The sequence below is a fragment of the Conger conger genome, chromosome 16, assembly GCF_963514075.1.
Source record: "Conger conger chromosome 16, fConCon1.1, whole genome shotgun sequence".
Lineage (NCBI taxonomy): Eukaryota > Metazoa > Chordata > Actinopteri > Anguilliformes > Congridae > Conger > Conger conger.
Genome location: NC_083775.1, coordinates 37,932,192 through 37,956,166, shown reverse-complemented (window position 1 = coordinate 37,956,166; position 23,975 = coordinate 37,932,192). Strand labels below are relative to the sequence as shown.

The window sequence follows — 23,975 nt, the reverse complement described above, 5'->3', positions numbered from 1 at the left end:
ATATCCACACAGTGCTGCTCAGCTGATCTCTCCCAGGGGTCATATCCACACAGTGCTGCTCAGCTGATCTCTCTTAGGGGTCATATCCACACAGTGCTGCTCAGCTGATCTCTTCCAGGGGTCATATCCACACAGTGCTGCTCAGCTGATCTCTCCCAGGGGTCATATCCACACAGTGCTGCTCAGCTGATCTCTTCCAGGGGTCATATCTATACAGTGCTGGCTCACAAGTCTCTGATTTGTCTTTGAAGACAAGCGGAAATCAAAATGCCCTATTTCCTCAACGTAGCCAATTCTTCACAACCTTATGATCATGTCTTAAAGAATCTATTCCAAAAATGTATGAAATTGTATAATTGTATGTGTGTCATGCGTAACAATTGTGTATTTTCACACATTTAGTGAAATGAGATTTGATGAGGTTTGACATTGTATCATCGTGTACCAGTGGGCGTGTCGATCATACGTCCTTCAATTTCCCATTCCAATCAGCATGGCCCAGAATTCACTACTGTGCAGAGGAGCGTCGTCTGTGGCACACAGCCAATCAGACGCCGCCCAGGAAGGCTTTCATTCAGCAGGGCAATCCCCACCAACCAACCAACCAACCCACCAACCAATTAACCAACCAACCAACCAATCAACCAACCAATCAACCAACCAACCAATCAACCAATCAATGAAATGTAAAAAAAAAAAAAATTTACAAAGAATTTGTGGAAATATGTTTCTGATTATACCCCAGTGTGAACCCCAGCAGGCAAGCCATAGGTGGCAGTGCCAATAAAAGCCCTTTATGGCAGGAAGAAACCTGAGCTGGAAGCAGACTAATTGGGGTATCCTCCTCTTGCCAGTGCACCATGCAACAGCGCATGGGTTCCCAATCTCCATTCCAACAATTTACATTCCTCCCACAAACTGTTTCAGTCAACAGCTTTCCACAGTTTCAGCAATCAGGCTGATTTCAGCTGGAGGTCCACCAATTAATCAATTAAACATTTCAGCTCTAAAGGAGTTAGCAGCCAGAACACATTTTCTCCACGTCCATGAATGTTGATAAAAGTCTTTAAATGAACGTGGAACATGTTATGAGAATATCTGTGTGAGATTCAGCGGCTCCCCCAACCCATTCTCACAGAATAGAAAAGAGAGGGAAAGAGAAGGAGAGGTAGATGATCTAACTCAGGGGTGTCAAACTGAATTCCCAGGGGGCCGCAGTGTCTGCGGGTTTTTGTGGTTTCCTTTCAATCAGCTGCCAATTAAGGCCAATTAAGGCCTTGAGAACAAGGCGTGTGGATACTTTAACCAATCAATGACTTGAATGAACCCAGAACAGGGGGAGGGAAAATGGGGGGAGCCATCCAGATGAGAGAGGGGGAGAGAGCGAGAGAGAGAGGGAGAGAGAGAGGGAATGAGAGAGAGAGGGAGAGGGGGAGAGAGAGAGAGAGGGGAGAGAGGAGAGAGGGAGAGGGAGTGAGAGAGAGAGAGGGGGAGAGAGATGAGAGAGAGAAGAGGAGTGGGGAGAGAGGGGGAGACAGAGAGGAGAGGGGGAGAGAGGGAGAGGAGAGAAGGAGACATATTTTCCATGTTTTACAGTTATCATTCTTTAGTTATATTTGTAATACGTTACACGTATATGTTCATATATGGTTCATGACTTGTGTACTAGTGTGTATAATTTGTATATATTATTGTTTAATTTATTATTGAATACGCTTTGGCAATACAAATGCCTATTCTGTCATGCCAATAAAGCACCACTGAATTGAATTGAATTGAGAGGAGAGGAGAGAGAGAGAGAGGAGAAGAGAGGAGAGGAGAGGAGAGGAGGGGAGAGGAGAGGGAGAGAGAGAGAGGAGAGGAGAGGGAGAGGAGGGGAGAGAGAGAGGAGAGGAGAGGAAAGGAGGGGGGGGTCAAAGGATTCATCTCTGAGGTGTGAGAGTAAATACTATGCCCTTTCAGAAGAATCATAGATCACAAACAATAAACAAATATACATATAAACGATAAAATAGAAATGTATAAACGTTTACGCTGCATATGTGTCAGTACATGTTATTTGCTGTAACAAACTGTTGAATGATTCATTGTCCCAGAAAATTATTCATTTCAGACAGCAGATGGCTTATCAAACTTCCACAGATAAAATGATACAGGGAGGAATCCATCAAAATGTGTGCATGCATTTGTATGTATTTTCTGGTGTTACTGGTGTCGAGGAAAAGGCTGCTCATGGAGGCAAATGAAGACCAGTACACTGCTTCAGCCTTACGTTCTCGGATGACAGATTTCTGTTCTGTATGAACACCCTTCAGCACAATGAGTCAACATCACTCCATACATTATCAATGCTTCATTTAGTTCATAGAACTAATGTGTTGCCATTGTCAACGTGGTTACCAGATCAACAACTAGCACCTCTTTAGACCAATCGTTCGCTGGTCTGAGCCTATTTTTTAAAAATCTCTTGTACTGTTTGATTTGCATTTTTTAAAAGCATAAGTAGATAATGCAACCTGAGGTGTGACAAGCCAAGCAAGAGTTCCTGTGCTCTCTCCAAGCTGCCAATCATGCGAAACCTCTGTGTTTACTGCTACCCCCCGCCTCCAGTTCTATATACCACCACAGTAGATCTGACACAGGCATGAAAGGGCCTCCAGGGGTCACTGTTACAGACAGTTACACCCAGACCTGTGCGCTTAAAGGGCCCATATTGTGTAAAATGACATTTCCCTGTGGGTGTAATGTGGATTATAAAGGAGTATAAATAAATCACTGAGAAAGTATCAAAGCACACAGTGCCTGAACAGCTCCACAAATAACGCCCGTGTGAATAAAATGTGTATTTAAACGAGCCGTTTGGGATTCCGTGAAGCATCCGGACCGGACAGAAGAGGCGGAGCCTGACCCGGGTGTTGTTCCGCTCGGCCTTCAGCTCGGCGATCTCCTCCTCCCGCTCCAGGAGGTGCTCGCGGCAGACGTTCAGCTCTTTGGTCAGAACCGCGAACTCCTGGGGAGACAGAGCGGGACGCACGGTCAGCCGGAGCCACGCAGACAAACACGCCAAAACATAAACACACACACGTGGCCCGCTGCAATTCACATTCAACTTCTTACTTTTGCACACATTTCATTCTTGCGCATATTGCTAACGCTAACAAAGTGTCGATTGAAAGGTTACATTATCTCTACACACACCGTGCACCCCAATCCGCGTGCATGTGTTGGTTTGCAAATACACGCTCACAAATGTCTTGAAGCTGAAACTGAATGCGTTACATTGGGTTGATGTGAAAATTATGAACAAATTACATGATGGAACCCCGAAAAAATATATGAAACTCAAACAACAACAGAAGAGCATATCTGTTTTGCTCCCTGTTGTATTGCACCGTATCATATATCACGACCAACATAAAGACCCTCTCAGGGCCAAACAAGAGCCGTTTTGTTGTTGTTGATTTTCCGGAAGGGTCAGATGATAATCTACCATTACCACCAGAAATGGTTTTTTAGGACCTTTCCACTTTTCAAGAACTGAACACCAGCATTTGACTGACACTGGATCAAATTAAAACTCCAATCTAAAAAAAATATATACTTACACGATCAAAACAGTAAAACACAGCACTGATACAAAATGCATTTTTTTTTAACTGAAAACCATCAACATTAATTATCAGCTCATAAGTAGAAACAGTATGAAATACTAGGCCTACCTAGTTCAGACACACAACTGCACCAAGCCAACTATGATACAGTATAAAATATAATATGTGTTATTTCACCTAGTTGGCATCAGTTATTGGTATAAGAATAGCTAGCTAGTCTGTAATTTACAGTAAATGAGCACTGACAACAATAGCTTATCCTTCTTACACCGTGCACTTACATTGCTGCTTATACTGTGATGTACTACACTGTATACATACTTGTGCTACATTTAGCAAATACCCAGAAACCATTACTAGCTATTGCACCACGTCCAATATCAAGCTCCCTCTTGTGTCTACAGTGGCACTTAATGTAATGTTGTTTGGACAACGACACTATTGGTTATGACACTAATCGTTACTGGTCCTCGTTTATTGAGAGCTCACTACAGCGGTAAGCGGTCCCACCCCTGTTTTGGAGTGGCCTTGTTTGTCCATTTGTTTGAGCACAGATCTTTCTGTTGTCCAAATCGTTGGGTAAGGGAGCCAGAGAGAACAGAAATGCAGGCAAACTATTTATACGCTGGAACAGGGACAGTGAGGCATTAGCGCACAGCTGGGAAGGAGAGTAAATATAAAGAAACAAGGTTGCACATTGCTTTTATGGGGGTGGCAAAAAATAGACTGTGAATGTGATGAACACTAAATAGGTTATTTTCTCTGCAAACCAATTTCGGGGAGTCTGTATCTACGGGGCACTATGAAGAAGACATGGCTGATAAATATGTCTGAACGCGCTCTCTGCCCTCTGACCTCTGCCCAGGCTGAAGGGAACCTGCACAGTATTAAGCAGAGATGTGACTTTTCTGGATTAATTGGGGGAACGAGTAACATACCTCATTTCGAGGCAGTGGACACAGGTATGTTCTAAACACAGGCAAACAAACAGCTTTTGGCACTTAACAAGAGAGAATAATCAGCAGGAAAGCGATTACTTTGGCAACCGCAAACACATTTAGGGCCTGAAAACAGCATTTTCTGATGAATCGGGAAAACAAACCATATACTGAACTAAATAGTTGCTTCATAAAAATGAAGAGCACAATGTCTTCACTAAAAATATCTCACTCAAGCCATCTTCATTCTGCACTGTATAGCAAAGTGGTAATGCTTAATAACATTTCATTTCAATTTCATTTGTATCATTTTTACAAAGATGATATATGATCAAAGGAAACCAGTGTCCACTAAATTAGGAAAGACCAGGCCTGAACCCCCAAAAAAAGTCAAATGCTGTACAGATTTTGAAGACTTCTGCAATGTGAGAAGGTAAAATCAAGCTGAAATCAAAATGAACTTTTTGCTCAATTTAGTCAATTCTTCATAACCAGAGAAGCACATATAACAGAATATATTCCAAAAAATGTAAATTGTAATCTTCCATCCACTTCCTGGAAAACAAGACTTGACATCAAATGTATGTCAATTTTCCGTTCCCCTCCAATCAATATCTTCCCCCCAGAGCCATAGGCTATGGCTCTGCTTCCCTCAGTTAACATCAAATCAACTCACCACTCTACAAAAATCCCCTCAGAATGAGCCATTTCATTGGCATATATGCTTTATCGCGGAAGCTAGTGCTGCTCTAATTTCCATTTCAGCATATCTTTAACAGCTAGTCAATATACACTCAGTGAGCACTTTATCAGGTATTCATGACTTATTTTTTAGACTTAAGTCTTCTGCTTCTGTAGCCTATCCACTTAAGAGATTTGACGCATTGTGTTGTAAAGTGTGGTTATTTGCGTTACTGTCACCTTCCTGTCAGCTTTGACCAGTCTGGCCCTTCTCCTCTGACGTCTCTCATTAACAACATGCCTGCAGAACTGCTGCTCATTGGATATTTTTTTGGCGTTTCGCACCATTCTCTGAAAACACTAGAGACTGCTGTGCATGAAAATACCAGGAGATCAGCATTCTCAAAGCACCCTGTCTGGCAATCATTCCATGGTCAAGGTCACTTAAATCACATTTCTTCCCCATTCTGACATTTGGTCTGAAAAGCAACTGAACTTCTTGACCACGTCTGCATACTTTTATGCATTTAGTTGCTGCCAGATGGTTGGCTGATTAAATATTTGCATTAAAAAGCTAGTGTACAGGTCTACCTAATAAATTGCTCACTCAGTGTATATTTGCACGGATGAACGCTGGAAACATTTAGCAATAGCACGCATGATTCATCAGGGCATTCCTGAACGGGTCAATATTGGTCAAAGGCCAAAACAAAAATGAAATAATCTATTCAGCCAGATTACTCACTCCACTGGAAAAAATATCATGTCATCTGGCATCTGCATTGCAATAAACGTAGACATTCAGTACTGAGGTATTCAGAGTTGTTCAGCGCTAGGTGAGCCAGGGGGCAGTTTAAATGATTGAAGGTCTGACACAGAAAACCGCCCCAGAGTAAAAGCAGACTGTAGTGTCTGCAGGTGGCACTCCCGACTGATTTTCGCCGGAGCCCATGAGCACAGACCCGGGGCGTTTTGAGACGCTCCCTTTCCGAGGATGTGACGAGCCTGTGTTTACACGGAGGCGAGGATGGGGACGTGGTTTTAGACGTGTCCCTAAAAGGGCTGTGATGTTATCGCTGGGCTGTTAGCGATACCGCTGTGAGACATGTGGCAGCTCAGCCTAGCGGACGCTCGTTATCGTGTTAGCCATCGCCGGCCGGCGTGTAACCTCTCCCCTTCCCCCCGCCTCGGCCGGACCACACACCGTCCTGGCGCGGCGTCTTTAAGATCCGCCCCTTTCACCTCACGCCGCGGGAAAACCGCTGCAGTGGCTGTGCCGGCGTACCATAGAGCGGGTATGATCTAGATCACAGACAGTCCTGCACCTGCACCGTAGTCAGTCCTCCATGTTGTCAGGATCTGGATAAAGTTGCAACTACTATAGATTTTTGTTTGGCCACGGTCTGTTTATTTATTTATTTTTTCTCTCTGCTTCATCATGGCTTCCTTGACTGTCATTGGCACAACTCTGGTCCTTATGTTGACAAACACCAATAACAGACTCCATAGGCAACCAAAAGCCTCGAATCAAGAGTAGATACTGGAAGCTTTCTTATACCTTTCATATACCTGTCTAATCAGAAGAAGCCAACAGTCCAATTACTTGCTGTCCAATTAAACTGACATTCTGTAGTTTAACCTCATATCCATAGTTCAATTTCAAATCCAATCTGCTGGAGTACAGAGCCAAAGGAACAGAAAGTATACCCCTGTACAAATACTGATTAACTTCACTGTATATGACACCAGTGTAACACATAGAATCAATGTCCGGCATATAGCACCGATTTTCAGCCCCCATGTCACACATGGAGAAACTATGTTGTGCATATAACAGCTATCGCACATACAGTACAGTAAGCTATAGCAGCCATGTCACATAAATAAAATCTGTCACACGTATAACATGGGGGCGACATGGTTCAGGCAGTAAGAGCAGTTGTCTGGCAGTCGTAGGGTTGCCGGTTCGATCCCCCGCCCGGGCTGTCTCGAAGTGTTCCTGAGCAAGACACCCAACCCCCAAAAATGCTCCTGACCAGCTGGTCGGCGCCTTGCATGGCAGCCAATCGCCGTCGGTGTGTGAGTGTGTGTATGAATGGGTGAACGAGAAGGATCAATTGCACAGCGCTTGTAAAGGCACTGTATAAATGCCAACCATTTACCATATATGTCACACAAATATGGCGCTTGTACCACCTGTCACGCATGCAGCACTGATGTCATACATATTGCACCTGTATCCCGCAGGTCGTAGCGCTTTGTCCCGAGTAGCAGAATGTCCATTCCATAACGAGAGGCCATTTTGTTGTACAGCTTCATTGTGTCCCTTTGCACTTATCCGATGTGTTCTCAGGGCTCTACCAGGGTAGCGCTATAGTTTAGCAGTATATCATAGTGGTATATCATCGCAGTATAGCAGTATAGTATAGCATAGCATAGCGGTATAGCATAGCGGTATTGCATGTGGGTGGCCTGTAGTGTAGTGGTTAAGGTAAATGACTGGGACACGCAAGGTCGATGGTTCTAATCCCAGTGTAGCCACAATATGATCTGCACAGTCGTTGGGACCTTGAGCAAGGCCCTTAACCCTGCATTGCTCCAGGGGAGGATTGTCTCCTGCTTAGTCTAATCAACTGTATGTCGCTCTGGATAAGAGCGTCTGCCAAATGCCAATAATGCATAGCAGTATAGCATAGCGGTTTATCATTGCAGTATAGCATAGCAGTATAGCACAGGGGTTAGGGGACTGAGGTTGGAGTTTTGATTCCCATATGTAAGGAACGTCGACGGCAAAATATCCATCCAGCAGCATAACGTCACTGTATGTAAAATGGAGGCTGTGTAAGTTGCTCTGGGGAAGAGTAAATGCTGTGATGTCATGCAATGCTCCAACAACAGAACTGTCGGCACAATATCAAACCACAAAGGACGTCCATTGCCTGGTCATGGGTTTGCCTCTTGTAGAGTACTTGGGTATATCTCAGCAATGAGAGTTCCCATTGCTAACTAAAAAAACAGTCTGGCATTTTCCTTGAATTACCCGGTAGCACACTGCTAACTGCCCACTCACTCAGTAATTTTGGCAGCTAATAAAATGCTAGTAGGCTTACAACTAGCAAAAACACAAAGCTATGGCACAATGGAATTAAAATAACAGTAAAGATCCTCACATAAGAGCACGTAAAAGGGAAAAATAAGAATATAAAATCTTCCTTGGTCATCCTTGGTGATCTTCCATCTTCCGCATTTCATTATTCTTCCATTTGGAGTCCTTGCTCAACTCATCATCGTAGATGGTAGTCACACTACCACTGTAGCCATATGCGCACTGCCACTGTAACAAGGGCAAAGTGCCGCGGTGTTGGGCAGTGGGCTACGCAAGGCTGTGGCCCAGGTTACCAGGACGCCAGAGAAAAGCGTTAAATAGTATGAGCACCACGACCAACTGAGTTGCTAGCCACATCATTTTCCTCTAAAAGCAAGCAAACGTTCTGTGGAATTTAATTTACCCCATAGCACACTGCTATTTGCTACACAATGTTCTTAAATTAGGGTGTTGACGATAGAAATGTACAGTGTGTTTCTCTCACAGCTAAGATCAGCGGTCTCCCAGCCCTCCAGCTCATATCTACTGTAGGTGCTAATCCTTTAGCTCACATGTACTGTTGGTGCTAATCCTTTAGCTCACATGTACTGTTGGTGCTAACCCTTTAGCTCACATGTACTGTTGGTGCTAGTCCTTTAGCTCACATGTACTGTTGGTGCTAACCCTTTAGCTCACATGTACTGTTGGTGCTAATCCTTTAGCTCATATCTACAGTAGGTGCTAACCCTTTAGCTCATATCTACTGTAGGTGCTAATCCTTTAGCTAATCTCTACTGTAGGTGCTAATCCTTTAGCTCATATCTACTGTAGGTGCTAACCCTTTAGCTCATATCTACTGTAGGTGCTAACACTTTAGCTCGTATCTACTGTAGGTGCTAATCCTTTAGCTAATCTCTGCTGTAGGTGCTGCTAACCCTTTAGCTCCTATCTACTGTAGGTGCTAATCCTTTAGCCTGTATCTACTGTAGGTGCTAATCCTTTAGCTCGTATCTAATGTAGGTGCTAATCCTTTAGCTCATATCTACTGTAGGTGCTAACCCTTTAGCTCATATCTACTTTATTCTGTACCTACAGACTACAGGGAATCCAGCACCACATCAAGCCTGATCTCTGGCTACTACCCGAGCAGGAAAACCTTTAGCCTTCTCCACAGAGTAAGAGATACAACATATCATGACAGTACTGAAAATATATACTTTTACATATACCGACTGGCTGTCACGCGCACCCCTCAGTGCAAGCTAAAGATACTGGCATCCCGCTCCCTTCTGTGTGGCCCCGGCCCCGCCAGCCCAGAGCGGGGCTCTCAGCCACGCGAATCGCATTCTTTCAATGGGCACTAGAGTCCAGCCTTCAAAAGAGTACAACTGCAGGATGAGCTTCTGCAATGGAGGTCCTGACTGTGTCTCCTCAACACGCACATACAAGATGCCATTTTAATCACTTCCACTCTCGCTCCCTCTCTCTCATTCTCCCTCCCTCCCTCTCCAGTCTTTCACTCCCATTCTCCCTCCATGCTCTCATTCACTCTCTCCATTTAATTCTCCCTTCCTTCTCTCTTATTCTCTCCCTCCCTCTCTCTTGCTTCCTGTTTCTCACTCACTCGCCAGTCCCCCCCCCCCTCTCTATTTTCTCCATCTCGCTTCCAAATGGATTTCACTGGAGCGTCAGTGTGGAAACCACAAACAGGACACAGGAAACGGGTCCTGAAAACACCCCTTTCACAGGGCTCCAGTGGGATGAGCGCTAGCCGTTCGATAAGCGTGCGCGTGTGAACAGGTACGAAGCTCCAGCCACAATGAGCCTGACCCAGATGGAGGCGTAGAGCGAGGAGGGGAAGGGGAGAAATGTACAGATGGGGGCACAGTGGGCTTATTGGTGCCGGGTATTCTGGGAGAACGACTTGCTGAGAATGGGCCAGAATTCCGACTGGCTCCGCCTTCCAACAATCCCCTGTTGCTGCCCTCTATTTCTCTCGCATTCCTTCTCACGGTGTGGTCACAGCGATTGGCGATGATTATCAATTTACTGGAGTCCTTTAAGCTGTGCTAGTTACTGCCCCCCCCCCCCCCCCCCCCCCCATCTCTCTCTATGTGTTAATGCACTGCATCTAAGAATAGATTCCAGAAACCAACTAATTAGTATGCAGCAATATGCAAATTGTCTGATTCGTTAGTGGCCCTGTCTGTTTCATGTTAGCAGTGCTCGCTCGCTCACACGCTCCTTCATGCCAAAGTCAGGACAGTAAGCGCGGATGTACTGAATCAGCTATGTCAGTGTGCACATAAAGCTCCCTCCTTCTCCCTCAAAATGGCAGCATTAGCATACGTCTATAGTATGTCAGTCAGTCTATAGTATGTAAATTGCCTTAATCCCCTTCTCTGCAGACTGGCATCTCGTCTGTACTGTAAGCGCACATATGAGTCTGCCTTTCTCAAAATCTCCACTCTTTAGAAGAATAGGAACAGTTCAAGCACCATTCTAGTCCTTTCTCTCTCCCCCTCTCTTTATCTTTCATTCTCACACACACACAAGCATTCACACACACACACACACATATTCATTTCAAAACAACACCCCGATATAGGTACCAGCAGGAATGCAAGTTGATAAGCCAGTCTGAAAATCTACGCTTGTCTAGGGTTCAGATTTCGATGATTGCGGCCTATGTTCTTAATAGCAATATTTTCCCTTCACAGCTAAAACCCAAACAAAACTGCAGACTCCCAATGGCAATCCTGGCACGTTCTACCCTATCAAAATCCCAGATACAATTCCAGTTGTTGGTTCCAAAACATTCCTGGAAATATTTGGTAAACATTCTTCCAGCTTCCTGGACATGTCTTGAACTTTATTTTTAAGCCAGAAGGAATGTAGCAGGATTTGTAGCCTTAAAACACCTAAAAAAACAAGTCAATAGTGAATTGAGGCTGATCAATCATAGTAATTGTATCAGGAATGTTATATCAACAATATTCAACAAATCTCGCATTATTTTCACATTCTTATGTCATTGGCATGTAGTCTTTGATGTGTATTATGACTAAATGAACCATCGGGGATGTCATTAGTCTGTCACATATCTGGAATATGCCCGAAGAGCTTGATTGGAATGATAAATACGTTCTAATTCTCTGATCAGAGCATTAGCACACAACCAAATGGCAGTCCACCCGGAATGTTCCCAAATGTTATAGGAATGCTTCGCTGGGATTAAGACAGTGAAATAAGAAGCAGACTCAGCAGGTAGCTGATGCTTCCCACAGCCATCAGGGCTAGAGGTAGAGAGCTTTCTGGGCTTCAGTAGCCTGTACTGGCTCCAGGACCGCGGGTGTGCAGCGTGCATCCTCACCTGACTGTAACTCTAGGGCTGAAACTCTAGGGCCAGACTGAAACTCTAGGGCTGAAACTCTAGGGCTGTAACTCTAGGGCCTGACTGAAACTCTAGGGCTGAAACTCTAGGGCCTGACTGAAACTCTAGGGCTGTAACTCTAGGGCTGAAACTCTAGGGCCAGACTGAAACTCTAGGGCTGTAACTATAGGGCCTGACTGAAACTCTAGGGCTGAAACTCTAGGGCCTGACTGAAACTCAAGGGCTGAAACTCTAGGGCCAGACTGAAACTCTAGGGCTGTAAATCTAGGGTTGAAACTCTAGGGCTGTAAATCTAGGGTTGAAACTCTAGGGCCTGACTGAAACTCAAGGGCTGAAACTCTAGGGCCTGACTGAAACTCTAGGGCTGTAACTCTAGGGCTGAAACTCTAGGGCCTGACTGAAACTCTAGGGCTGAAACGCTAGGGCCTGACTGAAACTCTAGGGCTGTAACTCTAGGGCCTGACTGAAACTCTAGGGCTGAAACTCTAGGGCCTGACTGAAACTCTAGGGCTGAAACTCTAGGGCCTGACTGAAACTCTAGGGCTGAAACTCTAGGGCCTGGCTGAAACTCTAGGGCTGAAACTCTAGGGCTGAAACTCTAGGGCCTGACTGAAACTCTAGGGCTGAAACTCTAGGGCCTGACTGAAACTCTAGGGCTGTAACTCTAGGGCTGAAACTCTAGGGCCAGACTGAAACTCTACAGCTGAAACTCTAGGGCCTGACTGAAACTCTAGGGCTGAAAATCTAGGGCCTGACTGAAACTCTAGGGCTGTAACTCTAGGGCTGAAAATCTAGGGCCTGACTGAAACTCTAGGGCTGTAACTCTAGGGCCTGACTGAAACTCTAGGGCTGAAACTCTAGGGCCTGACTGACACTCTAGGGTTGTAACTCTAGGGCTGAAACTCTAGGGCCTGACTGAAACTCTAGGGCTGTAGCTCTAGGGCCTGACTGAAACTCTAGGGCTGAAACTCCAGGGCCCAACTGAAACTCTAGGTCCTGACTGAAACTCTAGGGCCCGACTGAAACTCTAGGGCTTGACTGAAACTTTAGGGTTGAAAGTCTAGGGCTTGACTGAAACTCTAGGGCTGTAACTCTAGGGCCTGACTGAAACTCTAGGCCTGAAACTCTAGGGCCTGACTGAAACTCTAGGACTGTAACTCTAGGGCTGAAACTCTATGGCTGTAACTCTAGGGCTGAAACTCTATGGCTGTAACTCTAGGGCTGAAACTCTAGGGCTGTAACTCTAGGGCTGTAACTCTATGGCTGTAACTCTAGGGCTGAAACTCTAGGGCTGTAACTCTAGGGCTGAAACTCTATGGCTGTAACTCTAGGGCTGACATAATGATCATGTGCGAAGACCCGTCCACACAAAGAACCATAATTATAACGGTAACTATAAAAACGTTGTTTTAAATACCGTTCTAAATCAAGTGGATGGTCCACACCACAATGGCCCACAGCAAAACTGTAATGAAGAGGACAGTGAAGAACGATATCGTTGGGATCTCTTTCAGAGCGATATTTTTCCAGCTGCCAATCAAAATCCTTCCGAATTTACAGGGCGTCATGTTCAAAATGGCAAATGAAATAGCCGGGAGACTATTTACAGAACATTATCGTTCAACAGTGCAGACGCTCCCATCGTAGTTATTGTTATTGTTATAGTTCTTGGTGTGGACGGGCTTTAAGATGGCTCATTTAAAATGCTATAGGACAGAAACATCATTTGAAATGCTGCTTTTTTGAGAGGGGGGAGCCTGGCCCGTGTGCGGTAGTCCTGTCACATGGCTGAATGTGTCCGTCCAAAGTGGGCGTCAAACCGTAAAAATATTTCCTGTTTTCCTCCATCTTCTCCCATCCATCCCCGTCTGTCTCTCTTTCCCTCTATCTCTCTATCCCTCTAACTGCTCTGTCCCTCTCTCTCTCTCTCTCCTCGTCCTCAGCCCTCCGTAAGCAGTGTATCCAAAGGCCACTCCTAAGACATTCCCTGCCCCTTCCCACACAGGAGATGCAGTCCTGGGACCCGGCGCTTTACCAGCATCCAGAAAGTCAAGCGCCGCTGTAGCCACAATAAGATCCATGCAGCCGTAGGTTCTTGAGCAAGGCCCTTAACCTCACCTTGCTCCAGGGGGGGATTGGCCCCTGCTTAGTCAAATCAACTGTAAGTCGCTTTGGATAAAAGCATCAGCTAAATAACTGTATCTGTAATGTAATGTATCTCTTCCATATTACAGGCCAGGACCTGGCACAGTATCCTGCTGGGCTCTCTACTGGATACAGGTTTACATGGCTGTAATTATTCTGCAATTATTCATTGACAAACGCAAATTAATGTCAAATGCTGGTATATGTGTTCAAAGTAATACTATCAAACCACATGCACAGAGAACTGCGCACACACTCAAACGAGACACAAGCACACACATACTAGCACACACACATGCACGCACAAACACTAACACACACAGACACACACACAGACATTAACACACATGCACAGACACTAACACAGACGTACACACACACAGACACTAACACAAACGCACAGACACTAACACAGACGTACACACACACACACGCGCGCACACACACACACACACACACACACACACGCACACACACACAGACACTAACACACAGACACTAACACACATGCACAGACACTAACACAGATGTACACACACACACAGACACTAACACAAACGCACAGACACTAACACAGACGTACACACACACACACGCACACACGCACACACACACACAGACACTAACACACATGCACACACACACTAGCACACACACATGCATGCACAAACACTAACACACACAGACACTAACACACGCACACACACACACAGACACTAACACAGATGTACACACACACACACACGCACACACACACAGACACTAACACACAGACACTAACACACATGCACAGACACTAACACAGACGTACACACACACAGACACTAACACAAACGCACAGACACTAACACAGACGTACACACACACACACGCGCGCGCACACACACACACACACGCACACACACACAGACACTAACACATAGACACTAACACACATGCACAGACACTAACACAGACGTACACACACACAGACACTAACACAAACGCACAGACACTAACACAGACGTACACACACACACGCGCGCGCACACACACACACACACACACACACACACACGCACACACACACAGACACTAACACACATGCACAGACACTAACACAGACGTACACACACACAGACACTAACACAAACGCACAGACACTAACACAGACGTACACACACACACACGCACACACACACACACACATGCACACACACACTAGCACACACACATGCATGCACAAACACTAACACACACAGACACTAACACACGCACACACACACACAGACACTAACACAGATGTACACACACACACACACGCGCGCGCACACACACACACACACACACGCACACACACACAGACACTAACACACAGACACTAACACACATGCACAGACACTAACACAGATGTACACACACACACAGACACTAACACAAACGCACAGACACTAACACAGACGTACACACACACACACGCACACACACACACACACACGCACACACACACACACAGACACTAACACACATGCACACACACACTAGCACACACACATGCATGCACAAACACTAACACACACAGACACTAACACACGCACACAGACACTAACACAGATGTACACACACACACACACACACACACGCGTACACACACACTAGCACACATACCTGTGGCAGGGCGATGGAGAGCTGTCTCTGGAGGGAGTCCTTCTCATGGCCCAGCTCCCTCAGTCGTAGCTGGGCCGTTCCCAGGCTGTCCTGGGTCTCCCTCAGGCTCTCCAGGAGCCTCTCCCGCTCCGTCAGCATGTTGACCATCAGCGACTCCAGGTTCCCCGTGCTGCCCCCCTCGTCCCCCCCCCGGCCCTCCCGCCCCCCGTAGGCGCCCCCCGGACCGCCCATCCCGCCCCCGGCCCCGCCCCCTCCCCCGGCTGGGGAGGAGGGGCCCCCGCCGGCCCCGCCCCTCCCGTCCTCCGAGATGGTGGGCATCACCTCGCACATCATCGTGAGGCGGACGTCGGTGGGAGTGTCTCTTTTCGGGTGTCCCTGCGCCTCTTAGGCTGCCTCCACGCTGTCTGCGGCAGGCGCAGTGTGTGTGTGTGTGTGTGTGTGTACGTGCACGCGCGGGTGTGTGTGTGTGTGTGTGTGTGTGTGTGTGTACGTGCACGCGCGGGTGTGTGTGTGTGTGTGTGTGTACGTGCGCGCGTGTGTGTGTGTGTGAGTGTACACGCGTACTTCTGTGGTGCTCTCTACGTGCTCGTGGTGGCCTTGTGTGTGTGGTTGTCTGGCCGGTTAGTTGAGTGTGACGCAGGGCAGTGAGAGTCTCAGCTCTGAAAAGGGAGGCCTGGTCTGTCAATGAGACACGAAGACCAGGCTTTCTACATGACTGTGTGCCTGACTGTCTGTGTGTGTGTGTGTCTGTCTCTACAGTCTGTCTGTGTGTGTGTGTCTGTCTGTCACTACAGTCTGTCTGTGTGTGTGTGTCTGTCTCTACGCTGTCTGTCTGCGTGCGTGTGTCTGTCTGTCTATACACTGTGTGAGTGTGTCTGTCTGTCTGTCTCTAAGCTGTCTGCTCTACTCTGCAGTCTGAGGTCTCACAGGGCTGGAGGTCAGAGGGCATCAGACTCCTCCTTCACAGCTGTGCACAGCTATGCAGTTTCACCCTGACGTGTGAGTCTGTCCTACGATACAGCTGTGTGGTTTCACCCTGATGTGTGAGTCTGTCCTATGATACAGCTGTGTGGTTTCACCCTGACGTGTCTGTTCTACGGTACAGCTGTGCGGTTTCACCCTGACATGTCTGTTCTGCGGTACAGCTTGGTGGTTTCACCCTGACGTGTGAGTCTGTCCTATGATACAGCTGTGTGGTTTCACCCTGACGTGTGAGTCTGTCCTATGATACAGCTGTGTGGTTTCACCCTGACGTTTGAGTCTGTTCTACGGTACAGCTGTGTGGTTTCACCCTGACGTGTCTGTTCTGTGGTACAGCTGTGTGGTTTCACCCTGACGTGTCTGTTCTGTGGTACAGCTGTGTGGTTTCACCCTGATGTGTCTGTTCTACGATACAGCTGTGTGGTTTCACCCTGACGTGTCTGTTATGCGGTACAGCTGTGTGGTTTCACCCTGACGTGTCTGTTTCAGGATTAGGGTTCATGGGCATATGACAGGGGTGCCAGGGGTGGAGCTGTGCTGGGAGGGGCGGGGTAAAGGAGGCCCGCAGGTGTTGGATTGAGGGGTGCGTGGGCGTGTCCAGGGCTCCAAAAGGGGAGGGGTGAGAGGGAAGGCGGGTGCAGAAGACTTCTTCCCCCGCAGATTGGCCGTCACAGAATCAGGCAGCAAACCTGGGAAGAGACAGAGAGGTGTTGAGTTTGGAGAGCAGTTTACCTGGCCTTCCTGCATCACATTCAGAGAATGACAGAACAAATCACGCCAGGAACCTCTTTACAGCGTTTTGGAGATTAGGTCGAAGCGTCTAATTTATACTGCACATACGCAAATCTACTCATTAATGTTAAACCAATAAGTCCCTGCTTATTCTGCTGTAAACTCCTAAACTAGTCAAGCTGGTCATAAGCTGGTCTAGCTGGACATGAGCTTGTCAACTAGTCAACCAGCTAAACCATGTTGAACTGGGAGCTGATCTGAACTGGTCAACCAGCTGCCAGCTGTTTAAAAATCAGCTTTTTTTTTGTTTTCAGCAGGGTACGTACACAATGGATAGACTTTGTATCCTCCTTGGCTTGTTATATTTTAAATCCATTTTAAATGCCTTTTTCTAAAGTTGTCATTAAGAGGTAAAACTGTTCGCTAGGTTCCTTTGGGCATTGTGTCTAAAACGATCATCAACTCAGCACAAAATGTGGCTCTGTTGAAAGAGAGCGATTGGCCGACTCCAGGATCCAGACTCACAGCACTACAGATGAGAGGAAATGACGACTCAGCCGCGATAACAACCATAGAAATACATTTACAGACAAGAGGGATGAATCAGACAACATTCAACAAAAGAGTCAAATTGTGTGGATGGCGATGACAGAGAACCGAAAGGGTAAATGTGTTTATCAGAAAAAAGCAAGGAGAAACTGGTATAGAAATGTATAAGAATAATAATAATGATGTTTTACTGCTGAATCTGTGAAAACCCTATATAGTTTAACTAGGCTACGGTTATTAAACACTTGTATGTATGCCATTTAGTTTTTAGCCTACTGATGGAGCTTCAGAAATTACTCTTTCTCCTTTACCCACAAGGCTGCTAAGTCCAATCCTTCTAAATGACCGTGATTGTCCTGTGTCTTTTCCACTTAAAGTGCTGCACAGTCCACATAAAATCACTTCTTCGGAGAGACATGAACATAGTACACTTCCATTTGTACATTTCTATAATTCCGACATTGTGCAGAGCCATTATTGCAGTTTGTAACAAGAACTACACACAAGAACCGGAATATATGCCCATGTAACTATAGTTGCTCAGTAAGAGCAGTTGGCTGGCAGTTGGCGGGTTGCCGGTTCGATTCCCGCCCTAGGTGTGTAGAAGTGTCCCTGAGCAAGACACCTAACCCCAAATGCTCCTGACGAGCTGGGTGGTGTGTGAGTGCGAGTGCGCTTTGGATAAAGGTGCCAACCTTTACCGTCTTTGGGAAAGCTGTGAGTTATATCCCTACATTGACAAAGGAAGTTCAAAATGAGGATTTTAATTCCTGATTTCCTGTCTCTGCCAGGACAAAGTCGGGAGGACTCATGAGCCATATTTAGCTGATTCTATGATGCTTCAGGTAAATGACAATTATTATTATTATTATTATTATTATTATTATTACTACAAAATAAAAATAACAATAATAAGTATAATCTTAATTAGTATTATTGCCAGCTTAATTAGATTTTATCACAAGATATAATTTCATTTTATGTCTCGTGCAGCTGCTTCGTGGGCAGTGTGAGGTAGGCCGTTTTTGACTACATCACAGTACATTAGAGAGAGAGAGAGAGAGAGAGAGAGAGAGAGAGAGAGAGAGAGAGAGAGAGAGAGAGAGAGAGAGAGAGAGATTGGGGGCTACGAAGCGGGGGCACGCTGTGGAATAGACGCCGTACAACGCCAACCAAATATCAGCCAGCCAGCATAGCTGCGGGCACGCGCTATGGACCAGCCGCCGAACCCCAGCACACGCCGGAAACAGGCAGAATTCGAAAACAAAATTATATATATAATAGTAATATATATAAAATCTCCTCTTCATTTAAGAAATACGATAATTATCCATGGTTTCACGCACCGTTGATTACTGAGCGAATGAACACGAGAGAGAGAGAGAGAGAGAGAGAGAGAGAGAGAGAGAGAGAGAGAGAGAGAGAGCGAGAGAGCGGGGGGGGGCTCTTCCGTTTGCTACAATGTATGTCTTACCTCGACGCTAAACGTTTCGTTAGAATCAATACTACTCCGAGACTGTCTGCTAGAAAGACAGACATACTTTGTACATACAGGCCAGAAAATTGAAAATGTGTCCAACGACATATTTGGTTGCAAACGATAACCAGTAGGCTACAATTTGGGTCAGATATTTCTAATTGCATAGAAATAACTGGTCGAATCAACAACCCCGGTTTTAGGTTGTACGCGCGCACACACACACACGCATATGCCGATTTATGTTGGGTGAATTAGCGTTAGCATTTACAACAAAATTCGATCTATCGAATTGCATATCTATGTCCGCCGTTAACAGCAGTTACATGGGCATACATTCCGCTTCTTGTGTGTAGTTACGAACTGCGCGGAAGCAACCTGTAATTGCGATAATGGCTCCGCATAATGTCGAAATTCCAGAAATGTACGAATGGAAGTGTGCTATGTTCATGTTGCGATAGCAGCGAGTATGGCATGCACGAAATACAGACGGACAACCGGACACTGAAACCGGACCAACACATGCACATTTGCACACTCAATATTATCAATATAAGCCGCCAGGGTACGTTTTATATTTCCAGGAATAAGCCAAGAGTGTGCTATATTTCTCTCGGCCTGATTTCATGATTGTCTTCACATATTTGTAACGATAGAGGATGCAATTATCATCTTTTAAATAAAAAAAACTTTAAACACACACACACATTGTTGTCTACACAGCACTAATGGTGAATTGCGTTAACAAACAGCATGTACATATCAAATGCCGCTATCCTCCCTATACATTTCGTTCCAACATATATGCAAACGTACAAACACATACAAAATAAATGGTACGCTGTCAATGTAAACGCACCTGTCAAAGTCTCGACATTCCGATCGTTTATTTTCCCCTTCGCTGCCCCCTCCCTACACCGCGAGACAATCTAGCAAACACGCACGCATATTTGATAATAATGCATAGCTACAATTAGGGGAATCTGATTGCGTATCTTTGTCTCTTACCATAATCATCGCTGAAAGCAAATGCAAGACATCACATTCCTCACGGCTCCATTAGTCTCGCGCTCTTCGGTGCCAATACCTCCTTGAAAAACTGGTATCGGTTTCCCCCTTTCTCCCTCGCGCACACATGTAAACGGCGCAATCGAAGGCGACGCTATACACAGCCACACCACAGACCACCTCTCTCTCTCTCTCTCTCTCTCTCTCTCTCTCTCTCTCTCTCTCTCTCTCTCTCTCTCTCTCTCTCTAGAATGAAAAGGTGCTGGGTCTTAAAGAGACATTCGCGAAAATCCTCTCATCATCCATTTCCCTCTCAAAAGCACACACCCAATAGACGTTCACCGACTGAGAGATAGATTTACACACGCTCAAATACACAGCATGGACATATCATTGACGCAGGTATGCTTTATATTCGAAGGACACTACTGATGGTCATATATGGTACCGTAATGCGGACAGGGCGAAACACAGTCTTTGCATGCAGTTTTATTTGCAACTACATAAATCGGCAGTCCTGTTCCACATAGCTTTTGCAACATCAATGGCAGTAACAGCACCAAACTGAAACGTCAAACAATAATGGATTCAGTAAGTAATTGGTCAATTGGCTGTAGTGGAAGACCATCTCTAAGGCGGTTGCACAGATTTAATGTTCAAAGATGGAGATGATAGCGTTAACAATAGCTTGGACTTATTGCCATCTAAACGGAAGCCTCGGCACACGCATATAAAGCCGAGAAGAACGCGTGAAACTTCGCTCCGGTTACGTCCATCTTTGTCTTCTCCCACTGAAAGGAGTGCTGCACTTCCCACCCGACTTATACCCGGGTTACTCGCTCAAGCCATTACCACTGGCAGGAATCTATCATTTAAAACCGAGACGAACCAAATGAAACCTGTCGCTTGTATAAAGGGTGTTCAATCGTTCATTCATATTTTGTGCAATCTATTGTCTGAAAAAATAAAGAAATACATCTGCACATAGTCTACATGTTTCAGTTTTTTATTAAATGGTTATATATTTTTATCATCTGGCAAAACAGAAAAACATATTTTCTTGGTCACGGCCCATATAATCAGATCGATGAAAAGCCGACGCGTAAAATGAACCGTATTATTAGAATTATAACTCCGTGGTTTTAATCTAGTATGTGAGATATTGCCTTAACATACAGAAACACATCCCATTGCTTATGGTTGCGCGACGCGTAATGTTCAGCAAATATATGTTGACACGGATTTGCTGTGTAAATCTACTGCACAAAACCACTCTCTCGAGAAAGAAAATAATTGTGTCGATAGACGAAAAGAAATGTACTTAGATAAAGTAGGCTACTTTAACCAATACCTGTCGAAATCGAATTACCCGCGAATCCTGCGGTTCCATAGCACTCTGTTAAGAGGTTGGATGCATAGACTGTGAACCAATCGTACGAGAGAATAAAAAATAACTTCCAATAAGAGATGAGATAAGGAGGGGTTTAATACAGGTAAAGCCAATAGAATTTATCCCAAGCGACGCAAGCGAAACAAGGTGGGGCTGGTTAGAAGTGTCCCGAAAGAGGTGATGTAATGTGTTTTTAGACGATGATGTCATTGATGTAGACACGGTAAGGATTTAAAGAGACAACAGGGTGATTTAAATCGAGTCCAACTTCAGACAGCCGAGGATAATATGATGAGGAAATCCTAAGGGAACCCATTTAACAGTAAAAACATACAAATTATCGAAGCAATAATTATTTCAGCGCGCCAGACTAAATACCACTATCAGTATATTCATGTTAAAAATAGAATGACCATCGGGAGGAAAATCGGCAGGAGCATTGTCTGTTAATTTCCGATTGAGGTGACAGTTTATGTGTGTGTGTGTGTGTGTGTGTGTGCGTGCGTGCGTGTGTTTGGGGGGTCCAGCTGATGTAGAAAAGGAAGGAGGAGACAGTAGAAATGATTTCAAGTATATTCATGCATTAAGTGGGATATATCAGACGCTGATGTACACAGCTTACATATGAATCCATTTTGCTGCAGGGGATTGGCTGATGTCGGTAGCTCTGATTACTGTACGTATCCTGTGGAAACACCTTCTCTTGAACACAATCGTGCTGTTTGAGAGGTATGTCTATCAGCTTATGATTTGGTACATTTATCATCTAGTTTTGGCATCTCATACCAATGTCTATGCTTAAGTATTTAATTAACACAATCTTTTTTTTTTTTTTTTTTCGAACTGTTAGCTGCATACAGTATGTGGGTCACAAATGACCTGGCTATGTATTTATGTTAAAATATCTTGAAATAATGTCAAGAAGCCATGTCATTCTTCTACAAATGAATGATTAATTGATCAAAGCATTTTTTTTTTTTTAACTTTCTTACAATTTGTGTGGGAGGACCTCACCTTCTCTGCATTTTGGAAGTCCACATATTACAAGAAGGTAATGTCAGTGTCCTTTTCACGACAAGTGTCCAGCGGACCAAATGCATAATAGTTTTTCGTTAAAAAAATGTGCTAACTCAGAGAAACATTGATTTACTTTGAAGTACTTTGAATTTCTCTGGAGAAATTATCATTGTTGTCCTTTTCACCGTTGTATACTTCTACAAATTACTTCTGTTAAATTCCATGTATTCTATCGATCTATGTATCGGCTCTCTTGGACATGATGGGCCAGTTACCGGTACGTGTAACATACTTGTTACCCCCATCTGTGTGTAAGAAGATTCTGTATAAATTCAGCTCATCAAAGAATCGACTACTGGCATGTTATAGAAACGATGACTAAAAAGCATTTTTAGCTAATTACATTTTGTTTCCAAAGGTGTATAATTTATTAGGCTTGCATAAAACAACACAGCATTTTTTTTGCCTGCATAACGAAATTGTAGCGTTTTCAATACGCAGTTTTGTGATGTGTAGAGGACTTCCTTTGGAGGCGTTCCAATGAATCTCTTGCCTGAGTTATTATTTCTGAGGAAGACAGTGAAAACACCCTTGACAACACAATAGGGGGCATTTTCAATGACGTGACCTAATTTTATATCAGTGAGCGTCTAAATACATTCTCAAAATAATTTATTATTCAGTATGCTTATAAATAAGGAGGCAGCTTGCATAAATAGCATGTGAAAGTATGGAATGTGTTTGACTTGGTGGTTTGGTATTTGATAAAAAACAATCAATTAACCTCAATGGATATATTAGTATACAAGATGTTATTATTGTGATTATTGCACTTATTGTTTTATTATCTTCTTGACCTGTTGCTGTCTGAGTAGACCAGAAGGAGAGGGAGTGGTAGGGGGAGGGTGACAGGCAGGGGGAAATAAAAACCCTTTTTTAAAGTGTTGTATACTTTAAATGAAATATGTATTGAAACAGTATTTTACACATCATAATACCCAAAATATCATTTAGTTTCCATGTGTCCTTGGAGTCTTCCTTTTTGGAAAACTGCCTTAACATTGCTTAGAAAAAACTATGCAAAATGCACTTTTTGGTGATATTCTCATCAAATTTTAAAGGGGATTTGTCCAATGTTTTGCAGTGGCTCCATCGTGCACCAGGCAATGTATCCACATAAAAACAGAAAATCTTTTCAGTGAGAAAAAAAACCTTCAACTTCCACTATGTTTGAGCGTCTGTAACTTTCATTTAGTAAAACTTAGTAATTCTGACTTCAATGGGTTACCTTTCAGAAAACACCAGGATTATGTCTGTAGT

The 23,975-nt window shown here is 44.7% G+C and overlaps 1 protein-coding gene across 1 annotated transcript in view; it reads right to left on the bottom strand.

Annotated features, from left to right (window-relative positions):
* LOC133114513 (liprin-alpha-3-like) overlaps positions 1-20,420 on the bottom strand; it is a 74,164-nt gene extending 53,744 nt beyond the window's left edge. Inside the window, exons 1-3 of the mRNA XM_061223984.1 lie at positions 20,249-20,420; positions 15,502-17,171; positions 2,909-3,010 (exon numbers count right to left, since the gene is read on the bottom strand). Of these exons, the coding sequence (XP_061079968.1) occupies positions 2,909-3,010; positions 15,502-15,834 (435 nt within the window). The 5' untranslated portion in view covers positions 15,835-17,171; positions 20,249-20,420. The remainder of the gene's footprint in view (positions 1-2,908; positions 3,011-15,501; positions 17,172-20,248) is intronic.
* Positions 20,421-23,975: the final 3,555 nt, after the last annotated feature.